This window comes from Salvia hispanica, chromosome 4 (assembly GCF_023119035.1).
Source record: "Salvia hispanica cultivar TCC Black 2014 chromosome 4, UniMelb_Shisp_WGS_1.0, whole genome shotgun sequence".
In the NCBI taxonomy this organism is placed as follows: domain Eukaryota; kingdom Viridiplantae; phylum Streptophyta; class Magnoliopsida; order Lamiales; family Lamiaceae; genus Salvia; species Salvia hispanica.
In genome coordinates this window covers 48,352,202-48,370,782 of record NC_062968.1, presented here as the reverse complement: position 1 = coordinate 48,370,782, position 18,581 = coordinate 48,352,202, and the positions used below count along the sequence as shown (strand labels likewise).

Below are 18,581 nucleotides of genomic sequence, written 5' to 3'. Positions count from 1 at the left end.
CTGCTGCAAGCCAAATACTGCCACTTAGTAATACCTTGAACTGATTTGTTACCCATTTTACGAATGCCAAAACCAACTGAACGAGCATAATGTTCATAGAAACCAACTGCTTCTACTAATGTATTGAATTTCATATCAATCATTGGCTTCAAAGCATCATCACAAACAGGAACGTACATACCTACAAATCAGTAAAAGTATTATTTTATCAACTAAAGTATAATTGGCAAAGTATCATTTTAATAGCCAAAACTATCATTTTATCATCTGAAAATATCATTTTATCATTCAAAACATTTATTAATTGATCCATTCAATAAACTTGAGGTATAACACATAATCAGCAATACATAATATTAATCTAAAATCAAATTGAATACATGAAGCAAAACAATCAATAAACTAAAATATGAACACAATCAATAAGCTAAATAATAGAGACTGATTGTTACCTTCGGTATTTCCTACAAACTCCATCGAAAAAATTTGTGACGGCAATTGAACAAGTAATCAATGAAAATAATGAATTATGCAAGAAATATGGAAACAAAATCTGAAGACTATGGAAAATGAATCAAATCGGAAGAAAATCTGGAGCCTATGGAAACAAAATAAGCGAGAAATATGGAAACAAAATCTGGAGCATATGGAAACAAAATCGCAGAGAAGAGGAGAGAATCGAAAATCGCTGAGAAGAAACCGATGAGAAGAGCGTGAAATCTGGAGTGAATCTGGAGCGAAATTCAAAAATTAAATGAGCGAAATGACATATTTACCCTCTGCGCCTTTTTTTATTAAGTAAATCTAAGTTTGAATCTCAACCACAAGATTATAAAATATGTGTGGTCCAGATTTGGTTATAGAGTTATCATGTGATTTGAGGGTTATGATATGATCACATCTCTCTCTCTCTCTATATATATATATATAGGGAGATGATCAAAATAAGAATGCATTTAAATTCAAAAATGCAGCCCAAATCTTGGCCCTAGGATTAGATGATCTAATGGTCAATAATTAATCCAAAACACGGAAGGTCATAATTAAGTAGTTTTAGGTCATATTATAAGATTTGAGTTTATGTCATGTTAAGATCATTTTAGGTCATGCTATATAGGTTTGTGTTAAAATGACAACACCTCTTAAGGTAACACCATACCACCAATCCTAGCCAATCATTTGTACACATGGACGAATAATCAACTACCATGTGCAATCATAAAAATTGCTCAAGGGTAAATTTTCGCGGACTGCAATATCCAATACGCTAGACTGCAATTTTTCCAACCCTGCAATATTCAATACGCTTGACTGCAATCTATTGGATATTGCAGTCCAGCGTATTGGATATTGCAGTCTAGCGTTTATAATATTGCAGTCTAGAGTGGTGTCAGAGTGTCATTTTAAGAGTTGTCATATCAAACTCATATTTATGTGTACATATATAGATATATATAGGGAGTGGTTCACTTTAGTGGTTAAATGAAAATATGAGTACATATATAGATATATATAGGGAGTGGTTCACTTTAGTGGTTAAATGAGAGCTATATCAGTTTTTTGATACATTTATATCAGTTGGAATCACAAAACCGTACAAATATTCATGACTGAGCAAACTGATATAGTTCAGTCATAACTATTCACGAATTGCTTTAGTCGGATATCCTGATCTTGTTTAATGGGTGGAATGAGTTTTCCTTCGCCACCTGAAGTTCCGCTGCTGTTGAAGCAAAACAGAATTGCTGAGAAAAAATTCAAGCAGGAAGCAGGGGAAAAGCAAAATTCATCAGCACCTGATGATGAAATCAGAGACGGGTTGAGAGCTCAAAATTGGGGAGCGATCTCCGTCAGCTATTCGTCGGATGAAAGGCAGGATATCTTCGTAGGTGACCACCGGAACTTTTGACTTGAACGCCTCCCGATCCGTGTCGCCATCGAGATTGAAATGCTTTCTTTCATCTATGCAATCCTACTGAATGGTGAATGAAATTTGTTTTTGGTGTACATAAATACTCAAAATCTCATATAGAGGCAGTTAATTTTAGAGTAAAACAGCTACATAAAACGCGCTTTGTTAATAGCCTCATTATATATTCCCCTTTTTTCTTAGTACAGGTCTTTTCCGTCTCAAAAACCACTCAGTTCTTAGTTTGTTTGCCATGGATTTCAGTAAGATACGCAAGGCCGACGAGAACGGTAGATCATATCCTAATATGGAGCCAAGCCAACTAAACAATGATTAATTAATTAACTTGTAGTATATCATTCTATATAAAACACAGTAAGAAATAAATTAAGATAATTTTCCCTGCATGCATGCGTGAAAAGGCCACTTCACATAAACTCCACTCTCACAGTAACTTACTTTAATTCAAATGAAACCATACAATACAATGTCAGCAAATATTTATTCATGTGACAGAATATCGACTTATAAGATTGTGATCCCTCACCCACCATTTATAATTTGTTTGTATGCATTGCCAAATTAAATTTTCAAACTATTGCGTTTGCTTCCCATTAGTATTGGTGGGCCTTTATAGTTTGTACACCTGTACTAATAAAGAGTATTTGGGCCGGGCCGGGCCATATGATTGTGGGCCCCAACTTGGTAGAATTATTAGTATTATTTAGAAACAAATATAAATAAAAACATACTTACCATAAAAGGAAATTGAATTGGAGCTCACCTGATAACACGATTTCTCTCTAACTAATAGGTTAGGGATTAGACTCATTATGGGAGGGAGTTTCAGGTTGAGAATCATTAGTGATCTTCTTTTTAAACAAAAAGAGTTTTACTTATTTCTCGAATGAATTGAAGAATATAATTGAAGAAATATTTCCTCAGTCGAAATGGTTTAATGGTTCCGAACAACTATAAATTTCTGAATTTTTGTCAGATTCTAGTTTGCATACTAACTTTAAAATCTTATTGTAATTACTGAAATACTGATTTTTTCCAATTTTACTAACAAACTATTGATTTGTTCTAATTTTGAAAGTAATTAAGATTTCAGCGATTACATAACTAGATGAATGATGACTTACCTACGTGACGCTATCTGATCATGTCGAATGAAGACTCCATTAAAAATAGCGAATGAAGAAAAAGAATTAGGAAAAAAGCAGTCGGAGTGGACTCACCGCCATTTCCGCCGTACATCATCAGGTTAATTTTTCTTCTTCCTCCTCCTCTTCATACTTTGTCTCCTCTTTGTTGGATTTCTTAAGTGAATCTGCAAGTTTGGCCATATATAATTATACAAATTAGAATTATAAGATTTTTCCAGATATTGAAATTTGAAGACAAATCATGCTTCGACTTTGCACAAACTGCCCAATTCACTCCCTCCACCAACATTGAATTTTGGCAAAAATGAGAAATAGGAATATATGTAAAAAGTTTTAATATTACCTATTTTCTTCTTCTAGCTCCCATACATCTCAGCTCTCTCAGTTCATTCTTTGATGTGAGAATGTGTATTTATAGATGGTTGAAATACGGCTCAGCTCTCTCAGTTTATTCTATTAACCAACATTTTATTTCAATTTCACTTGATTCATAGGCAGCCCTTTGCAAAGATCTGCATCAAGACTGATTTGGACCTTTCTGCCTTTCATTTCAAGACTGATCAAGTTGGAGGTGCACATGGATGAATACGCTTTTCACACTTTCCAAGATTTCAGCAAAAGTATTTAATGGTGTATTTGTAAATCTGTTTTGCAACCATCAGTTAATACGTAATGTGTAAAAAAATACTATATTTTTCCCGCCCAAAGTATGCCACGTGTCTGCCAAAAAACTGTGGCTTTATATATGTATAGATTCTATTGGAAAAATAGACCTTTTGTCATTCGATTAACCGCAGTTGAGTTTATAAGACGTGCCGATGGCATGGTGTGTAATTGTCATTGCCTTTATGAGGCGTCCGTCCACGTTTCAGGTAGACCTATATACACTTCTCAAACGCGTTGTTTGCACATCCCTTAGCATTTATAGGAAATTGTTTGAGTGATTCTTGGAACTTTGGAAAGTTCGTCGATGCCTAGCAGCGTTGAAGTGTTTCTACACGATGGGACAGAGCCGTTTTTATCTTTGGGACTATACGCTAATCCGATCCGCGCGACATAATTTGTCTAGAGGAAAGAGGGTTTCCGCAGTTTAATTTGTTTTACTGTTTTCATAGTAATTTTCATGTTACTGTTTCTTTTCTCTTGATTGTAGTAATATATAATTAGACTTTTCTTCGATTGTAGTCGTATTAGGATTGACTTCTAGAAGGAAGAGAAATGCGCACTATCTTGAGGTTGATCATTGGCCACATTCAAAGAATTTTGTGAAGAAAAATACTTGCAGAATATATCTTAGTCATGAGCTAGAAACAAATTGTGGTGTGGAATTAGAACTCATGGCTAAGAGGAATTCTAATCAAAGTAGAATTCTGTTTACTGGGATTTTTCTCATAAAATGTCCTCTTTATTACTTACAATTGTAGAGTGTAGGAATTTATTTTTAATGGAAAATCTCCGATAAAATAAGTCTTGTGGATACGAACTAGGTAACCAATCACGACGATAGGCAATAGAAAAATTTCGGATCGAGAAGTTTGATGGATCGGATTTTAAAAGTTGGAGATCGAGGATCACTACGATGAAGATGGATTCAGACAAGTGAGAATTTTTGTACAGAAAACTAATGATTATGAAGGGTTTTATGCTAACATAGTTGACATTAATCAGATAATATACTTTCATTACATCGCCACAATGTCAAATGAAAACAGAAAAAGTGAACATGTTTTCAAGTTTAACCATAAACAAGAGTTTAGAAATGTTGTGCCTGAAAACTTCAGTACAAATGCGTTGTGCTCGTTGATTCAGTTTTCGGCTGTGCTAGCTGGAGTTAGTGCAGTCCTTAATCCCCGCTTGCACAGCCATTACAGCCACAGTGCACACATTCAATAACCTTTTCCTCACGTAAGTGCTTTGGGACTCGGCAGACGCAAGTAGTTTGAAAGTTATGGTCTCTAGGCTGCATGCACCTCAGGCAACAAAGCCTTTCATAACCAGGCTGCCATCAAAACAATTATCATGAGAATCTGTAAGAGTGTAATGTTACTTCCTCAAACAAAGATTTCCAATATCTAACAGAAACAAAGAGGATTTGCATTATCATTGTAGAAAATCTTGAATAAGGACATACCTTTTTCCACTTAGCGATTAAGTTACGATCTGCATAACCCTGATCCAAGCAGAACTCATATAATTCCTTTGAGATTTCCTTCCTCCTGTGATAGAGATCATATATATATCTACTCTTCTGATGGGCTATTTTGAAAATAGGCCATAGGGCCTCGCATTTCCTTTTACCATCATGTGGGTCATTCTCAGCTGCCGCAAAAAAATGACAAGCACGGATGTAAGAAACTAAGAACATAATTTGAGAAGACACACATATATGCACCAATTAACACCCAAGTCACAAGATTAGATTAGAATAATGCAAATGTTCAAATAAAATAGATTATTGTCAATAACAATCAAACTGTCAAAGAACCTTCTCTCATCTTTGCTTGCAGTTCACGAAGAGTCGGTTCAATCAACTCCCACCCCTCTGGTATCTTTACTCGGTTTGTCTTCACCTTTGGCATGGTTCCTGCAACAAGATCCTGTGGAACAAAACAGAAAAATTACGCGGAAATCCATAGCTACGTTGGCAATTTGAGCTAATATTCATCATGCAAATGATCAACAAAACAACTTTACAGTCTATCTCACTTACTCACCTAGATATCAAATTTGTGGCTTTTTAGTTTTTACTAATCTATCAATATATAAAGTGCCTGTTTTAGCGGGAAAGTCACTCATTGGTCAAAACAAAGACAGCATTAATCCAATCTGCAATTTTGAATTTAGAGGACGACTGATTTTTTGATTGCACCATAGGGACATAAGAGAGAGAAAGAAGGTGAGAAGAAGAAAAATGAGAGAGCCGATTTTCCTTCAAAACCAAAATAACATGGGAGGATAATATAAATCCACAACAGCAACAAAATCGAAATTCCCCAAATCAACAAGGTTAAAAGGTGAAAGCTTTAGAAATGTGAGCTTACTGATATGAAAATTCAGAGTCGTGGGTCCCCTATGATGCGGGCGAGGAGGGAGGGAAAGAGGCTGGACGGCGGGTAGGTGAGGCAAGGTTCTTGGAATCCGGCAACAGGCTGAGGAGTGAGGGAGATGGGCGCGGTGGCGGTGGTGGCGACTGAGAGAAAGAGAGTGGAGGCGCCGATCTGAAGAGAGAGAGAAAGAATTGGGCCTATTTTGGGCTTAGGTTTTAATTTTATGGATTGGAAATGTCTATAATTAGTGTTCTACATTAAAAGACGATGTTATTAGTTGTGTATTAGTACTATGTTTTATAAAGTTCTAAACTTTACTACAATGGGTTTACACAAGTTTCATCCTTTATTTCCTCCTTTTTTCTCATTGTTCACATCAGATGTTTTTCATTCATGTGTTTCTACTGTCTCACCAATGTAAAAATAATGCTTCTTTCAATTGGAACTATAGCTTTTTTTTAATTTCATTTATTTTGCACTTTCTGAAATTTTGATGTTTCTATTTTTCTTTTTTTTGTAATAGAGAAGGAGTATAAGTCAGTTTGAAATATAAAAAAATAGTTCTCCTATATATAATAGAATTATATGGTATCCAATCTTATATTTCTCACAATTATGTTTTTAACAATAAACTTAAACTGGTCAATTTATTGAATTAATACTTGAAATAAATAATAACTTTGTAAACACTACTATTAAAATGGCTTCTATGCTTTGTTACAAAAAGTTGTAACGTAGTGTTTGTAAATGTAAATAAAACAAATTTGTAGGCCTATATTTATTGCAAACAAAGTGGCATAAAACAGCTAATTAATTATTACTCCTATTACCTAGTACTTATTAGACTATATTTAGTCCCAACGAAAGAAATAGAGTACTAAAAAGTATAAAAAAAATAAAAAGCGTATATATTTTTATGAGAGAAAAAGAGAAAATTTTTATTTATAATACTCTCTTTATCTCATAAAAATATGTATATTTAAAATAATATAGAAATTAATAGGACGGATGAAATATAAAATTATTGACATATAATACTCCAATCACTATTAGTTTATTCCATCAACTACTCCACTCTGTATTTATCTTTCCTACGTTATTCCTCCTTATTTCTCAACACAATTTCTTTCCTACTTTATTCCCTATCCTTACTTTTCAACATAATTTTTTAATCTCCATGTCCAGAAATTTTATTGATGTAGAAGTAGAAGTATGTTTTTTAAATCTTTATAATATTATGAATACAAACTTTAAATAGTTTCTATTCTTGATTTGCAATAATTTTTATATTTTTTCTATATATTTTTAATTTGATTTAATTCATTTTAGTTATATTTTCTTATGTTTTGAAAATCATTTAGCACGGTGGTAAAACTAGTTTAGCAAACAATCTAAGACCACATTCATATCTTATTTGTCGAGAAATGAATGAGCAAGATCAAGCTGCAACCATTGAAAGTCGTGTTGGAATCTATGCCCGGTCAATGAACTTTGACCAATTATAATTTCAACGAGATATTTAATTTTGTAAAATTAAATGAGATAGCGTCGATCTACATTCGGAGTAGATGACCGTGGTATATTCATTTTCTCGAATCCGATTCCCAGTGAGTGAGAAATAAGGGATTAAAGTTGTGCAAAATTGCAAACTTAATGAGCTATGAGAGAAGCTTAGGGAATAATTAAGAGAGTTAATTATCCCACATTGGAAGTTACAACCTTATTAAACTAGTATTTAATAAGAAGGATTATTACATGGAATAATTATAGTGGACTAAGATGGGCTGTAGAGCCCACACGCGCGCGCCGCCGCGAGCCCGTGACCGTGCCCGTGCCCTTGTCCTTGTCCTTGTCCTTGGATCTTGGCAATTGGTCTTTGGGTGGTCTTTGGGCTTGGTGCTTGGGCCTAGTTGCATAGTCCACGTCATGAACGATTCTAGAAGCTTCTAGATTCAGACTCTCTAAACGCTTCGTAACCGACGACCGTTACGTTCTAGCATTGATGACGGCCATTATGGCCGTTGACCCCCTGCAGTGGACCGAGCCTATAAATAGGCTAGCCATTCTAGCATTCGTCTTTGGGTGGTCTTTGGGCTTGGTACTTGGGCCTAGTTGCATAGTCCACGTCATGAACGATTCTAGAAGCTTCTAGATTCAGACTCTCTAAACGCTTCGTAACCGACGACCGTTACGGTCTAGCATTGATGACGGCCATTATGGCCGTTGACCCCCTGCAGTGGACCGAGCCTATAAATAGGCTAGCTATTCTAGCATTCGTCTTTGGGTGGTCTTTGGGCTTGGTGCTTGGGCCTAGTTGCATAGTCCACGTCATGAACGAATCTAGAAGCTTCTAGATTCAGACTCTCCAAACGCTTCGTAACCGACGACCGTTACGGTCTAGCATTGATGACGGCCATTATGGCCGTTGACCCCCTGCAGTGGACCGAGCCTATAAATAGGCTAGCCATTCTAGCATTCTAAACACACAGAAACTAGAATCCACTCTGCATCATACACTCTCTCATCCCTCTGCATTGTTCTTCTATCGAAGCTCTGCCCTGTCCTCCATCCAGTTCGCCGGAGCTCTGTTGATAGCGGTGCTGCTTCACCCAGAGACGCAACCGTTTTATCTTTGGGGACGAAACGCCAATCCAAAGAGTTCATAAACAATGCTGCCGGTACGGAACATGTTGCAGTATCCAAGTTCATGGACTACAAAATGGTCGACTCTAGACCGGTCATGGAACAAGTTCAAGAGTTCCAAATGATTATCCACGGACTCGCGGCTGAAGGGATGAACTTGCCCGACAACTTTGTTCGGTGCATACTTATTGAGAAACTCCCTCCTAGTTGGAAGGACTTCAAGCACTACCTCAAGCACAAGCGAAAGAAGATGAGTCTTGAATACTTGATCGTGAAGCTGCGCATTGAAGAGGATGTGCGCAAGATCGATCAAAAGGCTAAGGGCTTTAGCCCACTTGATGCCAAAGCCAACTTGTTGGAGCGGGGCGGACCCTCCAACAAACGCCCCCGCCCAAATCAGAAAGACAAAGGGAAGGGCAAGCAGCCTGCAAAGAAATTTGAAGGCGAGTGCTACAAGTGTGGCAAAATTGGCCACTTTGCCAAAGACTGCCGCAGCAAGAAGAAGAAGCCGGCAGCCCACGTCGTTGAGAAAGAGTTCAAGGACTGGAATGAAGATGACCTTGTTGCCGTGGTCACTGAAGAAGTCAACATTGTTGACAACAAGGGCGGCTGGTACATCGACACCGGCGCTACTGCTCATGTTTGCTCAGATAGGAGCAAGTTTGCCTCCTACACTGCTGTTGAAGGGAGAAAGATCAACATGGGGAATCAAGCATCGTCCGAGGTCCTCGGCATTGGCAACGTGATTCTCATGATGACGTCTGGCGTCACTATCACTTTGAAGGATGTGTTGCATGTCCCGGACATCCGCAAGAACCTAGTGTCAGGATCAATACTAGTTAATAAGGGGTTTAAACTTGTATTCGAGTCTGATAGGTTTGCTTTGTACAAGTTTGGGAAGTCCCTCGGAAAAGGTTATGTAACCGACGGACTTTTCAAGCTTAGTGTGGGTACGCGCCTTATTCCAAAGCCTTTGGCTAACAATAATAATAAAGCATCTACTTCCTCTTATTTGACCGAGTCTTCAAATTTGTGGCATTGTAGATTGGGACATATAAATTCAAAAGCCGTAAAAAGATTAGTAAATTTAGATTTATTAAAGGCAATTGAAGTGGATACCCAAGACAAATGTGAAATATGTCTTGAGACAAAAATGACTAAGTTACCGTTTCACTCAATTGAACGGAAAACGAAACCCCTTGAATTAATTCACACGGATGTATGTGATTTAAGGATGATTGACAGGTCCTAAGAGTGCAGTGCAGGTTTGTGCTGTGATATGTGTCACTCGATCTAACAGGTCCAGAGGATTCGACTAGACTTCAGAGGCTAGAAGATCATGAAACTTATCAGAAAGGGGTCGTTGGGTGCACTCTGTCCCTTCAAAAACCTCAACCCACTATACTACAACTTAGCACGGGGAAGTAAAGGATCGATCCCACGAGGACGAAGGTGTTACGAAACTGCATTTGAGGATGTTTTGGGAAAAGGGGTTGGCTGCTGCCACCCAATTTTGAAGGTCGAGAACTTAAGACTACGGGTCTGAGAGATAAGCGAAACTTTACTCTACTCTACTGGGTCTAATAGATCAGAAGAACTTTACTCTACCTACTGGGTCTAAGAACTGAGAGCGTACGGAACATACATGACTTAGAGAAACTGAGATATTTTTAAAGTTCTCAAACAGCTGAAGTAAACTTAGCTAGAAAGGTTTTCATAATTTGGACAGACAAGCATAAAGCAAAAAAGCAAGACAAGTTTCCTTAAACTACCAGCGTCTGGAAAAGCATGCAGAAAAGTGAAAGAGACAAAGTGGATCGTACTGACAGGTCTAGGAGACATGCAGAAAAAGCAAAGTACATGCTTTGAAAAATCTGACATAAAGCAGATCTGGTTCTAACTACCAACAACTTCATCTTCTTCGGGAATCAAACGAGAATAGCAGAGAAAACAGAGTTTTAAACACCAAGAAGACAGAGCAAACTTTAGATCTAGACTTAAAACAAGAAATTGAAGCCTAAACTAACAGATCTACGCTACTGGACCTAAAGGATGCAAAGAACAGAAAGTAAATAACCATAATCATGCACAACGTAAACATCAAGCACCAAATATACGAAACTTCAACTCCGAAACACCAAGATTTAACAAATCCAAACATCTCCATGTGCAAATCCCCAACCTCCAACAACAAACCAACGTATTTCAACTCCAAACATCCAAAATCAACAAGAACGAAAGCTAAAAACAAGAGATGAACATAAACTCAGAGATATCCAACCAAAAGCAAACATGAACTTCCATAATAACTAGAAATAAGTCTGAATCCAGCAGGTCAAAGTCAGAAGCTAAAGTTGCGAAACTTAAAACCAACAAGGTACTAAACGAAAGCAAATAAAATTGTTTCTTCGCCTCCACAAGGCTCACAGCAAAATGACAATGACGACGATGAGAACCACGGTGACCAGAATCCTCCATGTCCAAGTGCGCAGCAGTCGAAGATGAAAATTTGAAGTAGGGAACTAGAACTAGAGCTAGGAGAGCGTAGAAGTGGCTGTTCACGGATGTCTTGTTCTTCAAGGTCGAGCTCTTTATATATGTGAGGCTCTGATCCCTAGGGTATCCCTCTCGTGATTTTACGCCCTTGCCCTTGAGTAAGACTCTTTTAAAATAATCTGCTCTCGCTCCATTCTGCTCTTGTCGCCAACTTTTGATTCTCCCAGGTCCGAACGACGACTTCTGATTTTGCTTCAATTTCATCTCTTTTGCATCTGCCAGGTCCGGTAACATGACAACTCCTGGGTCCGGCAGATTTACTTTGCACCTGAACTCAATAACGCACATTAGCGCCCCAAATGCACAGAATTTTAACCCTAAACCGATGCATGAAACGAGCCTTATCAATGATGCAAACTAGAGGTGGTAAAAAGTACTTTATCACTTTCATAGATAATTGCACAAGATATTGCTACATTTATCTTTTAAGAAGTAAAGATGAAGCAATAGAAGCGTTCAAAAATTATAAGAACGAAGTTGAGAATCAACTTGGTTGTAAAATCAAAGCGATTCGAAGTGATAGAGGAGGCGAGTATGTAGCCCCGTTTGAGGAGTTATGCAACGCAAGTGGTATAATTCATCAAACAACTGCTCCATACTCACCACAATCTAATGGTGTAGCAGAACGCAAAAATTGAACTCTAAAAGAGATGATGAATGCGTTGCTACTAAGTTCAGGATTACCCCAGAACATGTGGGGGGAGGCTATTTTGACAGCCAACTATATCCTAAACAAAATTCCACTCAAAGGAAAAGACATCACTCCTTATGAGTTATGGAAATGAAGGAAACCATCATACAAATATCTCAAAGTGTGGGGGTGTTTGGTGAAAGTGATGGTTCCCCCGCCCAAAGAAGTCACAATTGGACCTAAAATGGTTGATTGTATCTTCATTGGATATGCACTTAACAGTAGTGCATATAGATTTGTTGTTCACAAGTCTGAAATATCGACTATCATAGTAGGAACAACAATCGAGTCAAGGAATGCCGTATTTCTCGAAAATACATTTCCTTGCAAGGACAAAGAAGAAGTCCCAAACAATTCTGAGACAAGAATTGAAGATGAGGCCACTAGTTCTAAAACAGTGGATGAAGCCACTAGTTCTAAATCCACGGATGAAGAGCCTAAATCGCGCAAGCGAGTGAGACCTGATCCAAGTGATGCAGTACTAAGACGTGGTAGTAGAGTCAGAACACCAAAAACGTTTGGTCCTGACTACATTGCTTTTATGTTGGATGAAGAGCCAACGTCAATAAAAGTAGCCTTCGATGGCCCAGATGGGTTACATTGGAGAGAAGTTGTTCAAAGCGAAATTGATTCAATTTTGCTAAACCACACTTGGGTGTTGGTTGACTTGCCCGAAGGTGCGAAACCTTTAGGGTGCAAATGGGTGCTTAAAAGAAAATTTAAGGCCGATGGAACAGTGGATAAGTATAAAGCCCGACTAGTTGTAAAGAGTTTTAAACAAAAGGAAGGACATGACTTCTTCGATACCTATTCACCTGTAACGAGGATTACATCTATCCGAGTGCTTCTCGCGATTGCTGCATTGCACAATCTTGAGATTCATCAAATGGATGTGAAGACTGTGTTTCTAAATGGTGAACTAGAGGATGAAATTTATATGGAACAACCCGAAGGGTTTGTAGTGCCCGGACAAGAGAAGAAGTTATGCAAACTGGTTAAGTCCCTCTATGGATTAAAACAAGAGCCGTTTCAATGGCACTTGAAGTTTGATAATGTGATGTTATCAAATGGGTTTAAAATCAACGAGTGTGACAAATGTGTCTATATTAAGAGCACTGATAACGGGTACGTTATAGTGTGTCTCTACGTTGATGACATGTTACTCATGGTTAGTAACACTCAAGTGATTAACGAGACAAAAGCCATGTTAAAGAGAAACTTTGACATGAAAGACATGGGTCTAGCCGATGTAATTCTTGGAATAAAAATTCTAAGAACATCCGATGGAATCATCTTAACCCAATCTCATTATGTTGAGAAGATATTGAAGAAATTCAATGCCTATGATGGCGCGCCGGTTAAGACTCCAATTGAACTCAATGTTCACTTGAGCAAAAACAAGGGCGAACTCGTTGCACAAGAAGAATATGAACGGGTCATTGGGTGCATTATGTACTTAACTAATTGCACTCGGCCGGACATTGCTTGTGCCGTGAACAAGTTGAGTCGCTACACGAGTAATCTAAGCAAAGAGCATTGGAGAGCTCTTGTAAGGATTTTGAGATATCTAAAACATACTCAAAATCATGGGCTACACTTTTCGAGATACCCCCCGGTACTTGAAGGGTACTGTGATGCGAATTGGATATCCGACAATAAGGACTCACTTTCAACAAATGGATACGTCTTTACTATTGGGGGAGGTGCTGTCTCGTGGAAATCCACGAAACATGTATAGCCCGTTCAACTATGGAATCGGAATTCATAGCTTTAGATAAAGCCGGGGAAGAAGCCGAGTGGCTTAAGAACTTCCTTGATGGTATTCCTGGTTGGTCTAAGCCAGTGCCACCGGTGTTGATTCACTGTGATAGCCAAGCCGCTATCGGGAGGGCGAACAATGGCTTCTATAACGGTAAGTCTCGACATATTCGTCGACGACATAATACCGTGAGACATTTGATCACAACAGACGTAATTACAATTGACTATGTGGAGTCAATAGATAATCTAGCGGATCCGCTAACCAAAGGGTTAAACCGTGATCAAATGAATAAGTTGCTAGTGGGAATGGGTTTGAAATCCACAAACTAAAGAATTGTCATAGTGGTAACCCAACCATGATGACTGGAGATCCCAAGAACTTAGTTCAATGGGAAAACTAAGCTATGAGAGTTCGTGTGAAACACTCATCTACATCTATTCCCTAAAGAGCAATAGAGTGTTGAAAACTTGCCTTGTGGTGAGGATAAGTCTATGACTTTTAATGATTCCTAAGGATCTCAAGAAGATTGAGTTCTCAAAGAGACCGAGTAGGGCAAGATACTCGAGCAGGAATCACCTATGTAAGTGTGAAGTGTGGCCGCTTCAAATTACACACTTATGAATCCAAAGTGGTGTCCAAGGCCGCAAAGGACACAAAATGTGAGAACGGATGAGGTTGAGGTGTTTAAGTGTTAACACCATTGTCTCGGTGCACGCCGTGGGGGACTAGTTCAAAGCATCGCGCTACTAGGCCGCCTGTGTATCCGATGGCGTTGACTATGGAAGGTTCAAAGCTAAAAGCTACATATCCTTATGCTTATATACCTCTCGAGGGTTGAGCTTGTGTCTGCATGCATATGCATTTGGCTATTTCCACTCATGTGGGGGATTGTTGGAATCTATGCCCGGTCAATGAACTTTGACCAATTATAATTTCAATGAGACATTTAATTTTGTAAAATTAAATGAGATAGCGTCGATCTACATTCGGAGTAGATGACCGTGGTATATTAATTTTCTCAAATCCGATTCCCGGTGAGTGAGAAATAAGGGATTAAAGTTGTGCAAAATTGCAAACTTAATGAGCTATGAGAGAAGCTTAGGGAATAATTAAGAGAGTTAATTATCCCACATTGGAAGTTACAACCTTATTAAACTAGTATTTAATAAGAAGGATTATTACATGGAATAATTATAGTGGACTAAGATGGCTGTAGCTGTAGCGCCGCCGCCGCCCGCCCCGCCGCGAGCCCGTGCCTGTGCCCTTGCCCTTGGACTTGGACTTGGACTTGGATCTTGGCAATTGGTCTTTGGGTGGTCTTTGGGCTTGGTGCTTGGGCCTAGTTGCGGGCTTGGCCCAAGTCTAGTGGGTCTAGTTCTTTTTAGACCACCACCGTTTCCACGTCAGCGAGCCAAGCGGGATGCCACCTCGTCAGTATGACGCGGTAAGCCAACGTGGCTGACACGTGATAGTCCATGTCATGAACGAATCTAGAAGCTACTAGATTCAGACTCTCAGCTCTGTAAACGTTTTGTAACGCTTCGTAACCGATGACCGTTACGGTCTAGCATTGATGACGGCCATTATGGCCTTTGACCCCCTGCAGTGGACCGAGCCTATAAATAGGCTAGCCATTCTAGCATTCTAAACACACAGAAACTAGAATCCACTCTGCATCATACACTCTCTCCTCCCTCTGCATTGTTCTTCTGTCGAAGCTCTGCCATCTCCTCCATCCAGTTCGCCGGAGCTCTGTTGATAGCGGTGCTGCTTCACCAGAGACGCAGCCGTTTTATCTTTGGGGACGAAATGCCAATCCGAAGAGCACTACCGGGGCGTATCTCGTCTTGCGGAAAGAGGCCTCCTCGACTCGGCTATTTCCTTTTCAGTTTATTTGTTTCGAATCTTCTTTTGTAATTTCGATTCAGTTAGCTCTTTGTATTCCTTCTTGTAAATCCAGAAACCAACAAGTCGGTTACAGCCGTTGGAAAGGAGCTGCAAAAATCAACTAACTCTACACATGTACATTGAGGAATGAAATAGCAGTCCCTCGAGCAACTATAAATATGCATCAAGATCCAATATGGAGAGATAGAATCTGATCATACGATAATAAGATAGAAAAGTAGAGAAGTCAGTGAGATTGGAACTCAATCTTGTGTATTGGACTTTTGTTCATCTTCTTATAATCGGTCGCCGTTCTTGATCCTGATCATATAGTGTAGTTAGTATTTTGTGTTTGCATTAAACAGATTTCATTCTTCCATTCGTGGCATGAACGTGTAGGAGACTTCGGAAGGATTGCAGAAGGAATCGAAATTAATTCCGACCGCACACTCCGACGAGACGTACATAGCGCTAACAACCGGCAATCCACCGCTGTAGTAATCAATTGCTGGGATGTATTGTGACATCGAACCGGTCACTATCGTGTCAATAAATTTGGCATTAGGCCAAGTCCTAGTGATGATCCCTTCCCAGTTATCCTTCTCGCATTCCCGTGCTAGCAAGTTGGCCAGCTCCGGTTCGGGCCGCCCTTCCATGCACTCGCGGATCGCTTGATCATCCACTCTCGAGTCGAGCGACCCGGTCCGGATATCACGAGTTAGTTCTCGCCAGTTGAGCTGGAGAAACCTGATGACCCGTAGTAGGCCCGAGGCAAAGACGGCCCCGACTCAGGATAATACGTTCCCGCTCATAAAGCCCACATACCATCTGAGTATACATGCTCTGGAATATATCCTCATAGCACACGGCTTCATACGGGCTTGATGATGCCTTCATTGCATCACCAGGCATATTTTTTAAATCGACTTTGAAAAACCTGGTGATCGCGGAGCGGACCATGAGCCCGCCCTCTGTCCTTCTCTCGGGCTTTATGAACGTGAAGTGCATGGATTTTCCTTTGTCCAATCCCTTCACGTGCCTGTTCTGTCATAACTATTCTTAAGAAAATGCAATCAATGTATATATATATATATATATATATATATATATATATATATATATATATATATATATATATATATATATATATAGGGATGTGATCAAGTCCATAACTCATTTTATGTCAAATATCCAAGTCAATCTCATTCCATTAAATTTTCTGATCTAACGTCTTGTATATTGCCACATGTAATTGCTGAAAATTAATAAAAAAAGTTAAAAAGGACAGATTTGAAAGATTTAATTTATGCGGTTATATGCATTCCATGATTCCCTCCCTACAATTTTGGAAATATACACTCCTAAATAACCGCACATCTCACTACCATACGCACATAATATTTAAATTATTCTCATTTTTCTTAATTTATTATAAAAATAAACTTTATATTATAATCAAGAGAATAATGGATTATCGTATCCTTGTATGCATACAATATTTACACTTTTATTTAATTTTTTCTAACTTTCTATTGATCATTTATAAATACAATTCACAATAATGTAGTACAAACATGACCACTAATGTCTGCAGAATTGCTGACTAAGAAATAATGTATACAACAACCTTGAATAATGTAACGACAACTAGTAATAGACAACTACAAAAAATAAACATCAATAATGTTCTTATCCTTGCACAGTAATGAAATACGAACAAGCAACCAACCCTCATTTATAATGAATAATGTAATCAATCTTAATAAATCTAGTTTCCTACGCAACATCTTACTACAGTTTTCTTCTGAAAACGACAACTCAGTCCGCAGAGGAAGCTTCAAATTCTTGCTACAACTCACACTGTATTCATAATAATGTAATCGTATTTGCCCTCAACAACTCATCGAATGTCAACAATGTAAATAACTGGCAAAAACAAAATTAAATTCAACCGGCAAAAACCAAATTTTTCCATCCGGGGGTTTCTACAAGAAACAACAATACCAACCAACCACGAAACACTGCGAATCCATATAAAGTTTCGAAATTTACTGGAATATCGGCCCGAATGAGGAATGGGTCGGATCCTAAACTTGCAGAGTCGACTTGCGTGATTATAAGAGGATTCAAACCGAAGTGGGAGGAATTTTCGAACTGTAAACGTCAATTTCTGTCTATGATTTTCGGTTGATTCTTCCGCCGTCAATAGAAACAAGACTAGGGTTGAATGTGAAGAGATTTTTAGGGAATTAGTTTTTGCATCGATTGGGCTTCTTTGGAGTGAGAAATGGAGAGTGAGGGGATGTGGGAGGTTGGTTGAAATTAATTGGCGCTTGTTTCGGAGGTTCCTTAATTAAAACCGTCTGATGTAATTGATGTTCCCAATATACCCCCACAATGTAATTCGGAAGTCTTAATAATGTAACACGGAGCATGATGTACATTACGAATCTACACCGTACATCTGCTTAATCCTAAGGATGTAATTATATTTGAACTTAACACTTAAGGGTGAGTTGGACCATAATGCTCCCCTATATATATATATATATATATATATATATATAGGGAATGGTTCACTTCAGTGGTTAATGAGACCTATATCAGTTCGTTGATACATTTATATCAGTTGGTATCACAAAACCCTACAGACATTCATGAATCAGCGAACTGATATGGTTCAACAACTGATATGTTTCATGATACCTAGTTACCAACTGATATTAAATGTATCAACGAACCGATATAGTTATCATTTTAAAGAAACATATGAGTTCTGAAATGAACCATCTCCTCTAGTATATCAAGCTGCATGCACCTCAGGCAACAAAGCCTAACCAGGCTGCCATCGAAACAGTTATCATGAGAATCTGTAATAGTTTAAATAACAACACACGACATATATTTCCTAAAAACG

At 38.4% G+C, this 18,581-nt stretch overlaps 2 protein-coding genes and 1 long non-coding RNA gene across 4 annotated transcripts; 1 reads left to right on the top strand and 2 right to left on the bottom strand.

Moving 5' to 3' along the window:
• Positions 1–1,528: 1,528 nt before the first annotated feature.
• Positions 1,529–3,573, bottom strand: LOC125217507 (probable indole-3-acetic acid-amido synthetase GH3.1). 2 transcript variants are annotated; one of them, XR_007175736.1, is made up of 4 exons: positions 3,422–3,573; positions 3,151–3,242; positions 1,797–1,962; positions 1,529–1,723 (listed from the first exon to the last, which is right to left on the bottom strand). XR_007175736.1 is itself a non-coding variant. In XM_048119023.1 (4 exons), exons 2-4 carry the CDS (start codon positions 3,154–3,156, stop codon positions 1,630–1,632), a joined length of 276 nt encoding a protein of 91 aa, XP_047974980.1. In that variant the 5' UTR covers positions 3,157–3,242; positions 3,422–3,573; the 3' UTR covers positions 1,529–1,629. The 2 variants fall into 2 exon arrangements, 1 of the variants encoding a protein (XP_047974980.1); XM_048119023.1 differs by having other exon boundaries at positions 1,797–1,972.
• LOC125217509 lies at positions 3,076–3,785 on the top strand. Its single transcript, XR_007175737.1, has 2 exons — positions 3,076–3,175; positions 3,573–3,785. It is a non-coding gene; the product is annotated as an uncharacterized LOC125217509 (long non-coding RNA).
• A 931-nt stretch (positions 3,786–4,716) lies between these two features.
• Positions 4,717–6,343, bottom strand: LOC125219382 (protein BUD31 homolog 2). Its single transcript, XM_048121355.1, has 4 exons — positions 6,120–6,343; positions 5,564–5,675; positions 5,210–5,397; positions 4,717–5,077 (listed from the first exon to the last, which is right to left on the bottom strand). Exons 2-4 carry the CDS (start codon positions 5,655–5,657, stop codon positions 4,922–4,924), a joined length of 438 nt encoding a protein of 145 aa, XP_047977312.1. The 5' UTR covers positions 5,658–5,675; positions 6,120–6,343; the 3' UTR covers positions 4,717–4,921.
• Positions 6,344–18,581: the final 12,238 nt, after the last annotated feature.

Excerpts from the sequence above, each read along its gene's own strand:
- LOC125217507 (XM_048119023.1), bottom strand. Across the intron at positions 1,724-1,796 it reads GTCTCTGATTTCATCATCAG|CAGCGGAACTTCAGGTGGCG; the intron begins GTGCTGATGAAT and ends TTGCTTCAACAG.
- LOC125219382 (XM_048121355.1), bottom strand. The coding sequence starts at position 5,657 with ATGCCAAAGGTGAAGACAAACCGAGTAAAGATACCAGAGGGGTGGGAG. Across the intron at positions 5,398-5,563 it reads GCAAGCAAAGATGAGAGAAG|CTGAGAATGACCCACATGAT; the intron begins GTTCTTTGACAG and ends TTTTTGCGGCAG. Across the intron at positions 5,078-5,209 it reads TAATCGCTAAGTGGAAAAAG|CCTGGTTATGAAAGGCTTTG; the intron begins GTATGTCCTTAT and ends TTTTGATGGCAG.